The sequence below is a fragment of the Olea europaea genome, chromosome 1 (genome assembly GCF_002742605.1).
Source record: "Olea europaea var. sylvestris chromosome 1, O_europaea_v1, whole genome shotgun sequence".
In the NCBI taxonomy this organism is placed as follows: Eukaryota; Viridiplantae; Streptophyta; class Magnoliopsida; order Lamiales; family Oleaceae; genus Olea; species Olea europaea.
The window spans coordinates 7329643-7350897 of record NC_036237.1 but is presented as its reverse complement, the minus strand read 5'-3'; the positions used below and the strand labels follow the sequence as shown (position 1 = coordinate 7350897).

At 32.9% G+C, this 21255-nt stretch overlaps 1 protein-coding gene across 1 annotated transcript; it reads right to left on the bottom strand.

The window, feature by feature from the left end:
* Positions 1-2779: 2779 nt before the first annotated feature.
* On the bottom strand, positions 2780-6651 carry LOC111403820 (transcription factor bHLH118-like). Its single transcript, XM_023032448.1, has 5 exons — positions 6602-6651; positions 6389-6494; positions 3455-3679; positions 2972-3289; positions 2780-2863 (listed from the first exon to the last, which is right to left on the bottom strand). Exons 1-5 carry the CDS (start codon positions 6649-6651, stop codon positions 2780-2782), a joined length of 783 nt encoding a protein of 260 aa, XP_022888216.1.
* Between the last annotated feature and the right edge of the window lie 14604 nt (positions 6652-21255).

The window sequence follows — 21255 nt, the reverse complement described above, 5'->3', positions numbered from 1 at the left end:
CAAACAAGGCTCGACTCAAAAAATAATGGGCTTCAAATTAATACCATAGCCCTCCAAGGAAATGGGACGAGCCGTGAGCAACACTATTAACAATAGGTTGCTTCTAACGGTCCATAGAAATGTGGATTGGATTGTCTCGATAATTGTATCAATATACTAATAAATCATATGGCCAAGGTCGATTGATAATAGAACCGGGGTTACATCATAGCCTGAGGGGTCATTTGACAACAAATTGCCTAATAGTTTCTTTCCATTAACATGCTAGGCTAAATTATTATGTACTAAAATTTACGATGAAACTTATATCATGAATCTTTAACTTTTGAATTTTATTTCTCTTTGACATTCAAAGCACGTATTCAATTATTGAATGATTGACATAGATTTATTTTTCTCTACAATTACTTGATCACTAATTTTATGAATATTGTGGCATGTTTTACCCTCGAAAGATGAAAATAAGTTATACATTTTTTTAATTATCATAAAGTTCGATAGGGAATAGAAATATATCATTATGTTTTATGTGATCTTCAAGTATTCATAAATCCATTAATGCATTTTTATATGTTCGCATCTGTCATAGAAATATAGTCAGGTCACATGTAAAAATAAGTTTAATTCTACTCGAGAGAGATTGTTAAACAATTTAGGAATATGAATTTTCATAATTGAATCGTGTTGTCAAATTTATAAGGTTCAGAGTTAAAGAAGATTGATATTAGGGGATTCGGGATCCAAATACGTTTTTCATCATCATATTTTAATCAAACTAGCATTAATCACAATCTTGCATCGATTTTATTTAAGTTAGGTCTTGCATTTTTAATTATAATAGTTAGTAACAAAATTTAATCCTAGAAATATCGTCAATTTCTATTGTTTCGGTTAAGACGAAGATAATATGAATTTAAACTAGTACAATTTCTGCGGGAACGATATTTAGACTCAAAAATTCATTTTACTATTTGTCAACAAACTGTACAATTACGGTGGATTTAAATCAAAACATATTTTCGTGAACAGTAATAGATGGCTACTTTCTTAGCCTCACATAGTGGCCATCAGAGAACCATGTTACTTGACAACTAAGTTAATTAGCCTACCTACACCCGTTTTAGCTTACCAACAAAGTCCACAAAACATGCATATTGAATTAAAATCAATGACCTTTTTTAAACACCATATATCAACAAAATTGACAAGCATATACTACCAAGGCATACAACAAGTGTAAAAACTTTTACAACGTAACTAACAATGTTATCACAAGTCTTTTTATATCATCTTCTTTAGTTTAATTTATTAAAAATATTGAACACGTTGCGAGTATTTTAACTTCTCTTTTTTCAAAGTGAGTGCTTTAATTTAAGCCTAATATAACCAAGCAATTAAACAAAAGTATTTGTAAGAATATCAAAAATAAATTTAAAATTCATTTCTAAACTGGGAAAAATAGTTGGAGTTAGTTCATATTTAAATGATATTAAACGAGTTATAATATTATGATAAATAATCTAATCTACCAAATATGGATCTTAACATTATAACAAGTTTAACAATTGCTTTTTCTTTTTCTTTTTCTTAATATTATTTATTTGTATAATTCTACGTGCCAAACAATAATTATTACAAACAAAAAGTGAAACACTATTAGACCTGGTCTAATTATGTCTTACTAAGGGCCCATTCGGTAGTGATTATGAGAATCGATTTTTTGACCATTATAAATAAAAGTGGGGGCCATCTGTGAGTGAAAAAAGTAAAAAATGACGGTTAGAATATAAAATAAAGATTAAAAAATCAGTTCTTTGAACGGAAAAACACTACCAAACGGGGGCTCAATAAATCAATGCATCAAAACAGTATAATAATCAAAATTTAAGCATGTTTGTTTTTCTTAATATTGTTTAGCCCCTATTTGATTTAGCTATAAAAAAAAATTGATATAACTTTAAATTAAAAATTAACAATTAATTTTAACCTCAAATATCATATGATCCATAACTTGTATCAACTTTTCAACTATACATTTCTGTAATATCTATCAACATCTACCAAAAATATGATTTTTAACAAAATCAAACAGGAGTTTAATAGTACATTTACGCACCAAAGAAACGATAACAGTACATTTTTAACAATATGATTTTTTTCGCCTACCGATCAAAAAAAAAGATGCAAAAAAGGCTGATAACATTTAAGACAATACAATAGTACTGTAAGTTGGACTGCTACAATACTTGTAAAATCCATATTTAAAAATTTTTTAAAGTAGATATTTCCAATTGTAAAGTGACCTAAATTTGCTTATATTCATTTATTAACAAAAGATAATAACATCCGAATGAATTAATATGGCCAGCAGATAGAAATTTTCTGCAGGTTAACCCATATCTGTGACACGCATATGGTCAGATGTATTGAAGTCAATAGAGGATTCAATTATTATTATTATTATTATTATTATTATTATTATTATTATTATTATTATTATTATTATTATTATTATTATTATTATTATTATTATTTTATTTAAACAAGAAAATGCAGCTACAAAGTCACAAATACTTTTTCTCCTCAGTTCTTATCAACAATTATCAAATTGATCAAAATAATGTACAATCCAATAACAGAAAATCTTCTTATATAATGGAGTTATAATGTGCTCACACACATGCATGACGGAAAAATCCAGATGCCCTGTGCTGTACCTTTCGCCATGTTTAAGAAATGCACAAAACACTTGGGATGTTTGTACTTCTCCGACACTCATCTAAGAGTTATCACGTTTAAGGTTAATCACGTTTGCCAGTCTTCCTGTAAGCTCGGATAGATCATTGCATCCAATATCGCTGGCCTGGAAGGATGGTGAGTAAGAGAATTCAAATATTTGGAATCACAAAGCAATGGATAAAAGATGAAACCCTAATTCTAGCTGTGTACAAATTAATCTCACAAATTGTACCTCGCATTGAATTATATGGAGTGACATTTCATTTGCTTTTGTAGAAACATAGCTAACAACATTAAGCCCTATCTCAAGAAATTCCACAAGAACTCTTGAGATGGGGAACCCTTCCTCTTTTAAGCCGCTACTGATTAGAATTTCTGCACCATCCCAGCACGGGTTCACTGTGACTAAACTATGCGAAAAACTAGTGGAACTTTCACCCTTGTTGCTAACGTTGCCTGAATTTGACAACTTCTTCAGTTTGATATTCCTTTGCATATCTGTTATGTAATTTATAGTCCTTTGCATATGATCTGATATGGTCTTCTTACCCTAAAACACCACGAATATCATGTTAGAACTGTATATGTAACAATAAATTAAATTAAGTTCTGTTTTTGACAAATTTGGAGTTGACTACTTAATTATTTTTGGATCTACTAGGACCTAAAGCAATTAGATCCTTAAGAGGTGCAAGAGGATTAATAATGAATTCACCTTTAGATATTCAACAGGAACAATAGATCGAAGAAAAGCATAGAGATTAGCCATTTCTTGCCTTCTCTGTCTTTCTAGATCTCTGTGAATAAGTTTCTGAATATTGGATCCATCAGAAGTACTCCCATCGTCATTTTCTTGAATACCTGATGATCTCTGCACTCCCTTTTCCCATCTACTAGTACTATGTGTTGGAGGAAAGATGGGTTTACTAACTTGAATTGGCTAAGATTTTTAAGTAAACAACAGAAACTTGTATTTCTCAATTTCAAGACTTTACACACTTTTTGGCTTGTTATAAAATGGAGAATACTAACCCTTTATAGGGTTGTCAGATCATGCTCGTTTTGAAACTAGCTAAGCCAAGCTCGGCTCGTCCAAAAATGGGCTAGCTCAGCTTGGCCCATGAGCTCGCGGCTTGTGGGCAGCTCGAGACCGAGCTGAGCCCTGCTCGCAAGTGGACATCGTTTTTCCTTTTTTTTTTTTTTTGAAACAAATAGGTAAATTGGAAAATAAAAAAGTAATTTTAATTTTTAAATCGTGAATTGTATATAAAAAAACTAGGTAAAAAATTTAAACCCTCCTCCTTTATCCGGGCTTGGGACCAGCTACTTAAATTTGGACTATGCGGAGTTAAAAATTGTGTTGTTTATTTGTTTGTTCGTGTACAATTTTTGAAAAAAAAATTTAAAAAAATATTAAAAATTATTTTTTCAAGCAACGCTGCACATGTCCTTGCATATAATCTTCGAAGAAAATTCCTTCTAAAAATTGAAAGGGTAATCGAATGCCCTTTCAATTGTCAGAAGTCTTCACTTCGAAAAATTCTGACAATTGAAAGGGCAATCATTCGATTACCCTTTCAATTTTCAGAAGGAATTTACTTCAAAAATTATATGCAAAGGTACGCACAGCGTTGTTCGAGAAAAGAATTTAAAATGTAGATATATAGTAGTTCTGTAGTAATAGTACCAAGTACTAACAAAAATTTAGCTAAATTGGTGGAAAGGATTTTTTTTTTTTAACTAAAAGAGATAGAAAAAAAATGAAATCTTTATTTTTTTTATTTTTATTTTTAAAATAGATAAAATATAAACCCTCCTCCTTTATCAGGGTTTGGGACCGGCTACTTCAATTTTCAGTAGGCGGAGTTAAAAATTGTACACGAATAATTTTTTATAGCATGTACAATTTTTTAAAGAAAATTAAGAGTAACGATAAGAAAAGAAAAGTTTCATCAATATAATTAAATCAAATATCACTTACTTGGCAACATGCAATTTCGGCATATTTATCTTGTAGTCGAAAATGAGCGTCCTGTCAATCCTTAATGTACATTAACGCTTCTAAAATATCTTCTTTCAGTCGGCTCCTGACCTCGCTCAAAACTCTTTTATGTGCACTAAAAGTAGACTCCTAAGCAACAGTGCTAACCGGAGGTGTCAGCAGATCTTTTGCAATCGTAGATATAACCGGCCAACGTCGTTCATACTTTTGCTAATTCAATTATTTTGTCCGAACTTTTTTTAATTGTTTTATCTGTTGGCATATTCTGGTTGAAATAATCAATTAATTTAACGGGCAATGCATTATGGCTTGAGCCCGTAGATGTTTGATAAGAATGAGATACAGATGGTGACGACATGGCAGTGGCAGTGGTAGTAGATGAACACATTGCAGATGAATCAAATCTATTCGAATTAATGCCTTAAAATAAATTAAATATTTCCACATCTTCTTCTTCAATTTCAGTGGAAGGAGTAGGTGCGGATGGTACCCAACTAATATTGATACCCATTCGATTCGCATATAATTCATACATTTCACATAATGTTTGCTCTAAATTTTTATATGTGATAAGTGTATCAAATATTAAGGCGTTTGAAATTTGATCAATTATATATTTAGTTCCCGATAAATTATATCGAGGGTCCATCACGCATGCTAAAGGAAATAACATAGACAAATCTTCCCAATATTTTCTAAATTTTAATTTCATAGCAATTATAATTTCACTAAAATCAGGGTCATTTTTGTATTTATGAAATGTTCTTACAATTATATAAAGACGTTCGAGCACCATACAACTGGTGGGATAGTAAACGCATAAAATCTTGTGGTTTCATAAAAAGATGTCAAAAAATTTTTAACTTTCAAAGCTAAATGCCAATCACGTTCAATCAACATATCCTCGTCATCACTTCTAACATGTCTATTGTTATAAAAGTCAGTTATTAAATGTTCAAAATCTTCACATGACATTAATAACAAGTAAGTAGAGTTCCACCTATTACCTACATCGCTAACAAATATTTTTGCATTTTGTACTCCTATTTCGGCACAATAATCCTCAAATGCTTGTTTTATACTTGGAAAGATTGTGATATATATTAGTGCGTTCCTAATATTTTGAAGTTCATCCTTTATATATTTTAAACCATCTTGGACAATTAAATTTAAAATATGATATACACAACGAATATGAAACAAATACCCACCAAAATCAGATTGTAGTACCTTATGCAATTTTTCAGCAACTATTTTATTAACACTAGCATTATCGAAAGTAAATGAACGAATTTTACCTTCGCAATGATATTCTCTAACAATACTAATAATAGCATTAAATATATTATTAGCGTTGTGAGGAAACTCAATAATTCTAAAAGCAATAATTTTTTTATGCATGCACCAAAGTGGGTCTATATAATGTGCAGTTGCAGCTATATATACTTTTTTATTAATCCCTTCCCATATATCCGAAGTTAAATATATGACACCCCCATATTTTTGTAAATTCATAATTAATTGTTGTTTTGTTAAAGTAAAATATTATATTGTATTGGAACGAAGTGTGTTTCGACTTACCCCAATGTACCTTGGCTGCAGATATTCTTTCACATACGAGACGTAGTGTTGGTTGTCAATTAATGCCAAAAGCAACTCAGCACCAGCAACAAGTTTCACCATTTTGATTCGAGCTTTCTCTTCCGAATACACCCATGTGGATAGGGGTGCAGCAGAACCACCGACGTCTAGACTACTAAATTGAAATTGTGTTTGACAGCCTGAAATAAGTCTGTGTTTGGCCGCACATACTTTGTAATGACGGTTGAAATGGGTGGTACCAATTCCTCTTTACCATACCAATCTTTATTGGCAATATTTACATACTGCTTTGGATTCTTGGACTCCATTGATGATTTTTCCTTTTGAAATCAACTTAAAGTGATCCCAACATTTTGCTTGTTTTTCCCCTTTCGCTTCCCCTTACATCAGGAATGTTTAATTCAGCCTCTTCTTCCCGATCGTGTTCCGCTTCGGGAACGTCAACATTATCCAAATTAATTGGATAATTTGGATTGTCGCTTACATGATGATGAAGATCCAAATCTGGAATATCCTCAGGTAGGGGTACGTCATTTAGACCTTCAAATTGATTCTGAAATTGACTTTGCGATGTCATAGGCGATTCGTTTCCTCCCACACCGAACAAGTTTTCGACAAATGCACGTGGATCTATTTGTTTAATTGTAATAAGTAATAACTAGTAGAAGAATAATTGTATAAATATAGTGAGAAATGAAAATTGGATGAAATTTCAATAAATATAGTGAGAACTGAGAAATAAGAATTGGATATTGTATAAATTGTATATAAAAATTGCACAACTATCAACACAATACAAGAGAGTTGAGAGAAAGATAGTTGAGAGTTGAGAGTGAATTGTAGAAAATTTTGTGGCTAAATGCCACTATTTATAGATGAAGAAAAGAAAAAAAAAAATTTAGGGACCAAAACAGTCACTGAAAAAATTCAATGACCGTTAACGATCACAAAAAAAAATAATTCAGGGACTGAAACGGTCACTTTTAAAAAAAGTGACCGTTTCGATCACTTTAAAAAAACGAGCCCATTTTGAACAAGTCGCTCGTGGGTTCGACGCGAGCGGCTTGTTTTTTGTGCGAGCCGAGCCCACCGAACTGGCCCGCTCGACTCTAGCTTTGGGTTGGTGTTTTTACGAGCCTGAGCCGCCCACGAGCTCCGTTTTTGCGAGCTGAGCGGGCGACCCCTACCCCTTTATATAGTGTTTACATGAAGATTATAGTTCACACATTTTCTAGAGACACCTAGACCATACATCAAGATATTTTCCTAGAATTCTCTAAATATTCTTTATAAGACCACATATCTTACTTAGATATTTATATAAATTTTTCTAGGAGATATTTATATAGATTTTTCTAGATAATGTTTCTAAAAATGTTAGGCATGTTGGGACTTTTAGTTGATTTGGGCCTATAAGCAAAATCCTTAATCCCATATTATTTAGTCCAAAAATCAAGTTTACTACTCAACATCCCCCCCTTAAACTTGATTTTGCTACTCCAAGTAGAGTTCTTAACTTGCGGAACACATCATGCTTGAGTGGCTTAGTGAGAATGTCGGTGATCTGCTCCTAGGAGGTTACATATTTCAGTTGCACTTCTTTCTTTGCAATACTTTCTCTTATGAAATGATATCTCGTATCAACATGCCTGCTTCTGTTATGGAATACTGGGTTCTTTGCCAATGCTAATGCCGATTTGTTATCAACATGGATTTCGGTTGATTCTTCTTGTGAAACTCCAAGCGTCTTCAACAAGTTTCTAAACCAAATCACATGGCAAACACTTGATGTAGCTGCAACATATTCAGCTTCAAGGTAGATATTGCTACGATCGATTGCTTCTTTGAGCTCCAAGTGAAAGCTGTGTTGCCCAAGTAAAACACATATCTAGTCGTACTTTTTCTATCATCATTAACTCCATCCCAATCACTGTCACTATATCCAACAAGTTTGAATTCATTAGATAATGAATAGAATAAGCCATAATCAAGCATACTTTTGATGTAGCAAAGAATTCTCTTTGCAGTTTTCATATGGGTTATGGTAGGTGTCTCCATATAGCGATTGATGAGCCCAACTCCAAAAAGGATATCTAGTCTTATGCATGTCAAGTATCTTAGACTTCTAACAAGACTCTTAAAAAGTGTTGGATTTACTTTTTCACCTTTATCATTCTTCGACAACTTGGTTCCGCATTCGATGGGGGTGCATACAGGCTTGCAATCCTCCATATTGAAATTCTTTCACATATCCTGCTTGTGAGATAAAGATGCAATCCTCCATTTGCTTTACCTCAATCCCAAGATAATAGGCTATGAGGCCAATATCCGTTATCTCAAATTCTTGAGCCATGGCCTTCTTAAACTCAGTGATCATACTTTGATTATTTCCTATTAATATAAGATCGTCTACATACAAACAAACAAGCAAAATATCTCCTTTCTCATTTACCTTTGTATAAAGGGTATACTCATGAGGGCATTTTGTGAAATCATTTTCTAGAAAATACTTGTCAATTCTACTATTCCATGCCCTTGGAGCCTGTTTCAACCCATATAAAGCTTTTTTTTTTTAATTTTAAGACTTTACCTTCATGTCATTTTACTTTATCGCCCATTGGTTGCTCCACATATGTTTCTTTTTCGAGATAACCATTTAGAAAAGTTGATTTCTCGACAAGAGAGATAATCAATCTTATGGTTTCTAAATGAGCAACAGAAGCAAATACCTCTTCATAATCGATTCCCGAGTGTTGGTTGTAGCATTTGACAACCAATCTTACTTTGTATCTTTCTTTTTCTCCTTTAGCGTTCTTCTTTGCCTTATACACCCACTTAACTCCGATTGTTCTCTTTCCTTTGGGAAGAGTTGTCAGCTCCCATGTATCATTTTTCTCAATAATCTTAATCTCTTCATCCATGGCATCTCTCCATCTTTTATTTTGTGCCGCTTCTTCGTATCTTATTGGTTCACAATCGGCAAAAAGACAAAAAAGTGTGAGATCATTTTGATTTTCTGTTACCTCATATAGCTCTTGTAGGCTCCTCATCTGTGGTGTCCTTTCACTTGAACATTCTTCTTGTGAAGATGATGGAGAAGCATCTCCATGAGTAGGTGATAGACATAGACTGATAATCTTTTGCTGCTCTCCATTCTCTTGTTCTTCTTCATCAAAGAATGGTAAGAAGTCATAGTCTTCTTCTTGGACACCCCAATCTCAAGCTCCTTCTTCATCAAACTCAACATCTCTACTTATGGTGATCTTCTCATTGCTTGGATTATACAACTTGTAGCCTTTAGAGCGAGAGTCATAACCGATAAAAACATACCTTTCACTCATGTCATCTAGCTTGGACCATTTTTGATCTGGCACATGAGCATATGCAATGCTCCCAAATACTCGTAGATGAGAGATGCTGGGCTTTCTTCCACTCCATACTTCTTATGGTGTCTTATTCCACACACTTTTAGAAGGCAATCGATTAGACAGATACACGGCGCAATTAACAGCTTCAGTCCAAAGTTCTTTGAGCAATCTCTTACTTTTGAGCATGCAGTGGGCCATGTTAAGAATGAATCTGTTCTTTCTTTCAGCTACTCTATTTTTTTGTGGAGAGTATGGAGCCATCAATGGGCTACAAATTCCATTCTCCTTATAATATTTCTCAAACTTTTTGGAGGTGAAGTTTCCTCTTCTATCCGATCTTAAGGCTTTTATTCTATATCCACTTTTTTTTTTTCAACAAGAGTTTTAAACTTTTTAAAGGTTTCAAAAACTTCCAATTTTTGTTTGAGAAAATAGACCCAAGTCTTTCTACTAAAATCATCAATAAAAAGAATAAAATAATTGCTCTTACCGAGAGAGCTTGGATTAATTGGTCCACAAATATCGGAGTGTACAAGTTCAAGCAGCTTCTTAGCTCTTGTAGATGCCTCTTTTGGAAAAATTTTCCTTGAATGCTTTCTAAGTAAGCATTCTTCACATAATTGATCTGCAAGATTTATTGGAGGCAAACCTCTCACCATTTTCTTCTTACTCAACAACTTTAAGCCTCCAAAATTAAGATGCCCAAATCTCAAGTGCCAAAGCCAAAATGAATCTTTAAAACAAGTTTTTAAGTATTTAGCGACATCATTTTGAATGCTTAATGCAAACATTCTATTTCTTGTCATAGGGATTTTGGCAATCAAATTTTCCTTTTGATCTCTTATTGAAAGACTATAATCTTTCAAATGAATATCATAGCCCTTCTCTAAGAGTTGTCCCAAACTTAAAATGTTATTCTTCATATTGGACACATAATAGACATTTGAGATAAATTGATGCGTACCATTTTTCAAGCGGATAAAAATTTTACCTTTTTCTTTCACTGGAATCTTAGATTCATCTCCAAAGGTAATGTTGCCATTTACTGATTCATCAAGCTCCACAAACATATTTTTTCTTCCACACATATGGTTACTTGCTCCTGTATCCAAATACCAAGTGTTCTTTTCTCTGCTTTCTTCACCTTTGTAAGCCAACAGTAGTGCAGGATCTACTTCACTTTCCCGACAAACATAGTTGGCTTTCTCCTCAAATTGGTTAGTAATATTTCTACATTCTGAAGCATAATGACCAAGTTTTTGACAATTGTAACATTTAATTTGAGATTTGTCATACCTTGGTCCTTCATTTTGCCTTGTACCTTTTCCTCTTCCACTACCTCAGGTGGTATATGAGCTTTGTCTTCTTTCCTCCTTGTAGAATGCACTTCTTCCTCGATCTTGGCCTCGTTCTCTTCCTCTTTGGCTTCTTCTATTGCTGAACCTTCCTTCACCCTCGTTCAAAGTGAGCTTTGTTTGAAGAGCTTGCTCTAATGGCTCTTCTTTCACCTTCTTCATTAGTCTTTCCTCATGGGATTGTAAAGATCTCATAAGTTGATTGATACTCATACTGTCTAGATCTTTAGATTCTTCAATGGCTACAATTATGTAGTCAAATTTAGAATTTAAAGACCTAAGTATCTTTTCAATTACTCGAGTGTCTTCAACTTTTCTCCATTCCTCTTTAATTGATTCACAATAGCCAATACTCTAGAGAAGTAATCAGAGATTAATTTCGATTCTTTCATATGTAAAGCTTCAAATCCACCTCGAAGTGTTTGAAGTCGAACCTTTTTCACCTTCTCAACTCCTTTGTGGGAGTTTTGCAAGATCTTCCATGCTTCCTTACTTGTAGTAGCACAAGCTTCTTTCTCGAACATGCCTTCATCTAACGCTTGATAGATGAGGGTGAGTGCCTTCTTGTCCTTTTTCCTTGCATCCTTCAAACTATCCCTTTGTGCTTGGGATAGAGCAACATCATCTTGTGGCTCCGTGTAGCCTTTCTCTACGATCTCCCATGCATCTTACGACTCGAGCAATGCTTTCACCCTTATGCTCCAATTGTCGTAGTTATCCTTGTTGAGTTGGGGGACTTGAAAAAGAATTATCCCACTTGCCATTTTTCACAAGAACCTTAGGGCTCTAATACAAGTTTGTTGGAGAAAAGATGAGTTTACTAATTTGAATTGGTTAAGGCTTTTAAGAGGACAACACTAATAGGAAGAGGGAAGTGAAAAAGGAAATTTGTATTTCTCAACTTCAGGACTTTACACACTTTTTGGCTTGTTACAAAATGAAGGACACTACCCATTTATATAGTGTTTACATGAAGATTCTAGTCCACACATTTTCTAGAGACACCTAGACCACACATCAAGATATTTTCCTAGAATTCTATAGATATTCTTTATAAGATCACATATCTTACTTAGATGTTTATATATATTTTTCTAGTAGATATTTATATAGATTTTTCTAGATAATGTTTCTAAAAATGCTAGGCATGTCGGGCCTTTTAATTGATTTTGGCATATAAGCAAAATCCTTAAACTCATATTATTTAGTCCAAAAATGAAGTTTACTACTCAACACTATGATTACTATTTTCCATTAATGAATGATTCATAGTCAGATCTTGCAGGATTTGATCTCTTTTTAAAATAGAAGGGGGCTGAAAGACCAGATCATCGCCGGGTTGTAAAGGAAAAATCCCAACCATAGATCATAAAAGATTCTCTGATCCAAGCCTTCTTTTACTTGAATGGAGTTTTAGGGTGCTGGGATCTCGCTATGGCCCTCAATGCTTCGATCACCTACAAAAATCTGTATGAAAATGAAAAAGGCCCCACCACCATAATCTTGTTGAATATTTTTATGGAATGTTGATTTTCTTAAAAATATTAAATTGCAAACCCAAGCATCCACAAGTGTTTTCATACTTGAGTGGAGTTTAACTTCTGGTCGGATGGATATCAATGCTAATCATCATAATTCTTATTTAAATTTGGTACATTCTACTGGACAAGAATGAAAATTGGCAAAGTAAATAAAAGAAAGAAATAAAGGAGGCTAGGGTTTCTTATTGCAACATTGGTATAAAAACCTATAAAACAAATAAAAGAGAGTTTTTACACTGGGGCAGAGCCATATACAGTTAAGTGCATGCCAATGCCTGCACTCAACTTTGGGCTGTCGCTTCTCCAGTTAAAGAATTCTATAAGAAATAGTGGCTGGGAGAAAATTGGTAGGAGAAAAAGTGGTTGGCAGAAAAATGTCCATTGCCATCCTACAGATTTTTGGGAGAAATGGTGAGTGAGAGAAAAATGGACTGTTGGAAAAAAATTAGTGGAAGTGAAATATTTTTCACTGTGTAGAATATTAAATTATTGAATTGGCAAGTGTGTTTTGTCATCAATGACAAAATTAGTTGTACAAGTCACTTTGTTATAAAGAGAATTTTTTTTACACTTCAAATTTAACCGTAAATTTTGTCCGCACTGAAAAAATTTTCTTGCTCCGCCCTTGTTTATACATATATTATATATAGACTTGCAAGTAAAACAGTTACGGTCTTGTAATTAATATGATATATCAAATAAATTGTAATATCAGCAGAATCTCCAATTTGAAAAAAATCTCATCATTGCTATCTTTCAAATACAATTCCCATCAATGAAATCACTATATTGATAATAATCTTTCATTCTAAGGTCACAATTATATGAATGTCAATTCAATGAGTACTTGTTTGGGAATTCATAATGTGATTAATGAAAAGGAGTAATGAATATCACGAAATATATGGATAATAAATGGGTAGCATCGTTGATGTGGCAGTAAAATCAATGTTAGGCTTTAACTTTAAATTATAAGTTGATTGTAATAAAACACAGAACAAGCACTCAATCCAGCCACATTTCAGCAAAATATTATTATGCATCATTTATTCACAATACCACTTCATTTAGTTTTTAGACCTCCTACTTTTGTATTGCTTACATTAGCAAGGTCAGAACTAGATTTAGTTTATAAATCACAAAGTGAATATTATCCATAGGTCACAACTACACCAAAGTTGACCAATAAAAGATCACAATACATTGCCAGCAATAGTGACAACTGCAACTTAGTGAGCTTAAATTAAGCATCTGTTTGACAACTTTTCTACAGTGCTATTAATTAAATATTGCCGAACCTTCAAACATCCTTTTTTCGCATTTTCACGCAGACACCTGTAGAGAATTTGATTTTCCATTGCTATCCTGAATGACACAAGTCTAATTTAATACTACAAATTGATTTTGAGGGTAGATTTGGAAGAAACAAATTGATTTGAAGTGATATGATTGCACACCATGACATTTGGGCCCATAGTTGCTGTAGAAAATATTGGTTTTTGATAAAATAAAGGATATCAAACAACAGCTAAACTTGTGAGAAGAGCATGACCTTAGAATATCATAATTTATTCATTGAAATGGGATCGCTGACATTAATAGTCACATGGAAACAACAATTTACAACATGCACATCGGGCATGAAAGTTCCAATAATAATATGATCTTCTTGAAGTCAGCAGCAATTTTTGTGCACCAAGTCCTAGAAATCTCCTTTCTTTGGAAGCTTCAATTGTTTGTGATAATCAGTCCAATTCTATTGGCTTCACATATTTGAAAAGGAAGGAGTTTTTAGTATCATGTTACACAAGATTGGAGACACAAATTTAATTCTATCGGCATCACATATTTGAAAAGGAAGGAGTTTTTGGCATCGTGTTATACAAGATTGGAGACACAAACTTAAATCTATTGACTTCACGTATTTGAAAAGGAGTTTTTAGTATTGTGTGATACAAGATTGGAGACAAAAACTTAATTATAATCACTCACCACATTTGTTAGTTACAATTATAATTTGTTAATCTAATTTATTTTATAAAAATCGCTGATTTTTCAAATTTACTTATATTTCCAAATGTTGGTACGTACCATTTTTTCCCTCAATATTAAGAATAATGGGCTAGACTCTTGGAGGAGAGGAATTTTTTTAGATCAATTAAAACCAACTTGTTGGATACAAGTATTGGACTATACAAGGAACAAATTTTTGTTTGTTTTCTTCCTTCATTTATTTATTTATTTTTTATTTTTTCAAAACACCATCTATACTTGTGGGCTTATTTTTGTACGTCTTTTCTTCAATATTGTTTTTCAGCCTTGTCATTGAAGCATAGAAAGGCTGGATATTACATGATTTTAATGGTTGATGATCCATAATTTTCACGAAAAGTCTACCCCAACAATTTTAGCCATTCCAAATTCATTTTTACCCTAAATGACTAAATCCTCTATAGATTTATACATGAAGCCTTGTTTGAGCCACAATTTTTTCAAAAAAATACATTCTTCAACAGTGAATTGACATCATTTCAATCACACATTCTTCAATAAAATAATAATACACGTAAATTCAAAACTTTTCTTTATTTTTTAATCACACATTTTTCATCAATACACTATTCAAAAATGCATTTTCATTCGAACAAGGGCGAAATATTGCTACAATTACTTTAAAAATGGGATTTATACTACAATTATCTTTCATAGTTGATGCAGAAAAAAAAATTTGTAATTAAATAAACTTGCAACTATTGATTAATTAATAGTACATCTCTAATACTATTATAGGCTGATTCGTGCCAAAAAAGAAAAAAGAGAAAAGAAAAGAAAAGAGAGAGAGAATAAAATCATGCATGCTTCCTACATATCTTCCAAACAAATGCTTCTTTTATAAAGAAAATATCAATTTTGAGAGATATGATCTCTTTGTTATGCATACGTAGGAGCAGGTGGCTCTTCGGAAAAGTAGGATTGACAGGTAATAACCGTATCAAGAAGAAAATCTCCAGCAATTATAAAAAAAAATTAAGTACAGAAAGACCTTAATTATTGGACCATCAAAAAGACATTCTGTAAAATACATAAGAAACTTCCTAAAATCATGAAGGATAGGGAGAAACTAATCTCCCTCATCATCATTGAAATGTGTTGGCCATAGTATTAAGAATTTTACATGTGGGTGCAGGTTCACCTATTGCTTGCTTGTCTGAGTGATTACAAGCAGTAGGTCCAAAGAATGTGTAGTTAAAAATTAGATAAAAGTTGTGAACCTAAAGAATGCGGAGTTAAGAAAATGTTGAGCAACTTATAAGTACTTAAAAACTTCTCCAAACATACAAGTTGGTAAAATCATAAAGAATCGAAACACAATTTGCATGACTAAGTCCATTAAAAAGATCATCACTAGCTTAATTTACCAATTTTTTAGTTAACACCATTAAATACCGTCTACTTGCGTTTTTAGAAACTTTTAGAAACTAGCTTTTTTTGGTTGAATCAATGTTAAATACAAAATATTTGAACATAATCATGACGAAAAATTGTAGCAAGGGTTCTTACACGTCAAATCAGCTCTCTTAAATGGCTACTTTCAGGAGGAAGAGTGTACATGGAATAACCTCTTGGCTGTATTGTGAAAGGCCAAGAAAAAGTCTTAAAGTTGAAAAATGCATTGTACAGATTAAAGCAAGCTGCAAGAGCGTCAAATAGCTGAATTGACAAGTAATTCCAGAAAAATGGTTTTTAAATTGTCTCCTCGAATGTGCTCTTTATTCAAAAACTAATGATCAAGGAGATGTTAATGCTTGTTTGCTTGTATATAAATAATTTAATTTTTATACGGAATAAATCAAGCATATTCAGGGAATTCAAGGAGGCAATGATATGGGAGTTTGAGATGACGGATATTGGACTTGTGTCTTTATGCAAACTTAGTTTCTTGGTATTCTTTTTCATATCTGTTACGTAATTTACAGCCTCTTGCAGAAGATCTGATATGGATTTATTACCCTAAAACACCATTAATACTGTCTTACTGGTATATTAACTGAAAAATGCATACAACGACAATAAACTAAGCCTTATTCTCCATAAATTTGAAATTAATTACATGAATTTGCAGTTTCACTGCTAGATCCAGATGTAAAGGAACTAGATTCATGGAAATTACACTATGCGATGATAATTTTGTGCATCCCTCCTGTTGTGAAAATACAAATTAAGGAAAAAAGTGATGGCGTTATTAATAATGAATACATCTTTAGGTATTCAGGAGGAACATGTGACTTTAAGAAAAGCTTAAAGATTAGCCATTTCTTGTCTTCTTTGCCGTTCGATATCTCTGTATATGTTCAAGTTTCCTAATATCCGATTCATCCAAAATTCATCAAAAGTACTTCCACCCTCATTTTCTTGAATACCTGCTAGTATTAAAATTGCTACCGTTATCCAGTAAAGTATAATCTGGTATCAAATCTTGCAGGGTTTGTTCTTGTTTTATAACAGAAGGGAGTTGAAAGACCAGCTCATAGCCGTGTTGAAGTGGAAACATCCTATCCGATTATAATCCAAGATTCTCGGACTTTTTTGTGATTCAATGGAAATTATAAAGAAGAAGATGCGTTTCTTAGGGTGGATGCCACTATTACCTGCAATATCTTTATTAACTACCACATACAAGATAAGATCCCATCACTATAATCTTTAAATAAAGCTTTTTATAAGCACATTGATATCGTTCATTATATTTAAATGCAAGCCCTTTCATCATTCATGAGTCTGTTCCCAATCTCAAATATAATTTTTCACTTTAGTCCACAAATTATGGTGTTGAATGCCAACGGTTTACCATTAAAGTGTCATCCTATAAAATGTTGAATTTAAAATAAAAATAATATATGCCCTACATGTAGGATTAGACTTGGTTGATACACGTTTCAATTCTTTGGCGACTTAGAAAGTTGGTCTTTTTCTATTGCATCATTCCAAAACCCTATTGAAGTTTGCAGGATAAAATACTACAAGATTGCTCAGTGGCTTGAATATATTGTCATGAATAAGAACAGTTCTGAGAGACTATTTTTAAAGAGCATCTTCAATTCTTTGGTGACTTAGAAAGTTGGTCTTTTTCTATTGCATCATTCCAAAACCCTATTGAAGTTTGCAGGATAGAATACTACAAGATTGCTTAGTGGCTCAAATATATTGTAATGAGTAAGAACAGTTCCGAGAGACTATTTTTAAAGAGTATCTTTAAATTTAGCCCTTGTTTGATCTCTATTTTGGGGGAAACAATGCATTTTGAATAGTAGATTGATGGAGAATGTATGGCTAAAAATTAAAGAAAAGTTTTGATTTGCATGTAATATTATTTTATTAAAGAATGGATGATTGAAAATGAATTTTGAAAGAATGAAATTTTAGAAGAATGAGAATCAAACAAGGGCTTAAAGAGTAAAATATTTTATACAAATTTGCCCTTTAATTTACTTTTCTCAACATTTCATTTATTGTTTTCCCTCATTTTTAGATATCAATGGTAAAATATTCTATATAATACTAATAAGTTGAAGAATGAAGTATTGGAACTTATAATGTTATTAAATACAACCTTGATAAAATACAAATAGAGACTAAGTTTTGTAAGAAAGGAAGAAAGAAGAAATTGCAATCAGAAAAATGAGAGAAATTGCTATGCTTTGTATTCCGTTGAAATTGAATTGATTTTGTACAAAAGAATGCTGCGTATATATACAGGTTTCCTATTTATCCTTTAGCAGCATAACAGAAAAGAGGAAAAATATACAACTCAGAATAACAACCAAAACAAAAAGAATTAGAAGCTTCCAGTATTCCTAGGCAGGTATGAGCTGATGACATGCAGTATATGAGCCTTGTATGGAGCCATGATTTGCAGTACCATCTCCTGTAGCATTTGTGTGTTGTGATAAGTTTGACTCTCCAAATGTATAATAAAATTCGCTCTCTATTTTAAAAAGTTAAAATAAAGAGTCTTTTGGAACTTAATTTTCACTTTAAAGAGCCACTTGGAGATTGTCTAAAAATACTCCAATATAAAGTCAGTACTGTTGCCTAAAAAATTGACAGTTTTTGTAGATTTCATGCGATTTTATACTTTTTGCATCTTGACTGACCTTATATTTATGGTAAATGACGTGTAGGGTAAAGTTGGGAGAACATGTTTCTAATTTTATTATGTCTTCCATAATGTTAGTCGATGGTCTTCATTTCCCCAAATTTTAGGAAGCTCCACACCACGTTATGTACACTTTTGTTCATAATTTTGCACCTTTTTTCCTATTTTGATTAATTGTTTGTACTTCTCTAATATTATTATAGGCTGCTCCATGAACGAAAGATAAAAAAAATAAAAAAATCAAGCATCCTTTCTGCATATCATACAGAAGATGCTTCTTTTGTTTAAAGTTTTGAGAGTTATGACTTCTTTTTCTAATTCATGCATTTGAGTGTAGGAAGACCTAACAACAGATTAAAGACCCCACCACTATATCTTTTTCAATTTCTATGTAAATATAATTTTCTGTTAAAAGTATTCAAATGCAAACCCGATCAGCCATGTATTTTCGTACTTGAAAGAAAGAGAGTATTACTTGTCTCCCTGATTTGTCGTGTAAGCTATTATTTTAAGATGCACTTGGAGGAAACATACTTGTGTTTGGTGCATTTTATATTCAAAAAGAGCACAATTATTGGTGTTACTTATTCCACTTTCAAAAACATTCTCTGAAGTACATAAGAAATTAACTTCTCAAAATATTTCCCAATCATGAAGCCTTCAGTAAGAATTGTATATATTGTTGTTTTCCTTTGAATGGTCATGATAAGATCCATATAGAAAGGGAAAAGATCCATATAGAAAGGGAAACTAGGATATATAGAACAATTTAATTTTTAAGATATACAGTAAAATCCTAAAAACTCTTGGATTTCGTTGAATTTGACTGAAAGAAAAAATTCACATGTGAGTTGGATTTGGTTCAATATTTACTCGTTCTTAATGGTTTATGGTCTATAAATGTCATGAAATGTTTTCACGGACAATATCTAACCATCATATAAATCAAAATTTACGCTTATAGATTTATACGGGAATATTGATGTAAATATTTTAAGTGAAATGTATGCTACCAATATCTTTCACAATTAATACACAAAAGTTAATTTCTGCGTAGTTAAAGAACTTTGCAACTTTGATTAAATAATTCAACATCTCCAAAATTATTATGATAAAGAAGGATAAGAAAATCATGCATGCTTCCTCCATATCTTCCGAATAAATGATTATTTGTTTAAAGTATTGAGAGTTTTATGATGTTGAGCAATTCCTTCCAAACTGATGAATAATCTGTGCTGGCATTTCAAGATTATTTCCTTCCTTGTTGTTTCTTGTACAGATTATATTAGGATATGATATGTAATTATTTAGGCAGTTTATTCTTTCCTAGTTTAGTCTTATACGGTCCATAACTTAAGGATCTTACCATGTATTGTGGCTATTTATGCCAATGTTGAGAACAGCAAAAATAAAAATAATAAATAAAAAAACCCTTATTCTGACTTGGTATCAGAGCGGTTCCGATCACCGCTGAACCCCGAATCCTCCTTTACATCATGACGGATGACAAAACTGAATCAACACCAATTATTCATGTCCAGTTAGAAAACTCTGCCTTTACAACTAGTGTCATTCTCACTGAAGTTAACTATGATGTATGGTCCCACATCATGGAGATGCAAATTGCAGGACGTGAAAAGCTTGAATACATTGTGGGCAAAAAACCAATCCCACAAGATACTGACACTACCTATATGAAGTGGTATGCTGAAAATCAAAAGGTCAAGGGGTGGTTGCTAACCTCTATGTCACCGGATATTATGAAGCGTTATATTCGACTACGCACCGCACGGGAAATCTAGAATGCTCTGGCCAAAGCCTTTTACGATGGATCCGACGAATCCCAACTTTTTTCATTGAATCAGAGAGCTTTCTCTACCAAACAGACTAGTCGCCCTCTATCAACATATTATGGTGATCTTGTAGAAATTTTTCAGGAACTTGATCATCGTGACAAGGTTGTAATGAAAGACCTTGATGATGTTATTGCCTATAGAAAATCTGTTGAACGATTGCGTGTACACATTTTCTTGAATGGATTGGATGCAGAATTTGAACAAGTCAGAGGCGAGATCCTCAGAAAGGACCCAATATTAGACCTTGAAGAAGCCTATGCTTACGTACGTCGAGACTCTGTTCATAGAACCACTCTAAATGGCGAAGCTGAGCGTCCTGAGTCATCTGCAATGGTGGCACATTGAGCTAAGCCTAAAACAGATCGATCAACTGGTCCTACCATTGATCAAAATCGGGTATCAGGATCCCAGAATCATAGCTATGAAATTGGAACAGCAAAGTCAGAACGTATTTGTACTCATTGTGGTGAAACTGGGCATACTAAATCACGATGCTATGAATTGATTGGGTACCCAGAGTGGTGGGATCCTGCCAAAGCACCTCGCAAACGGAACTCTAAACCAAATAATCATACCTCGGTTGCAGTTGCAGAGCCTTCCATCTCCAACACCTCCAACATGTCCGAGGATTCTTC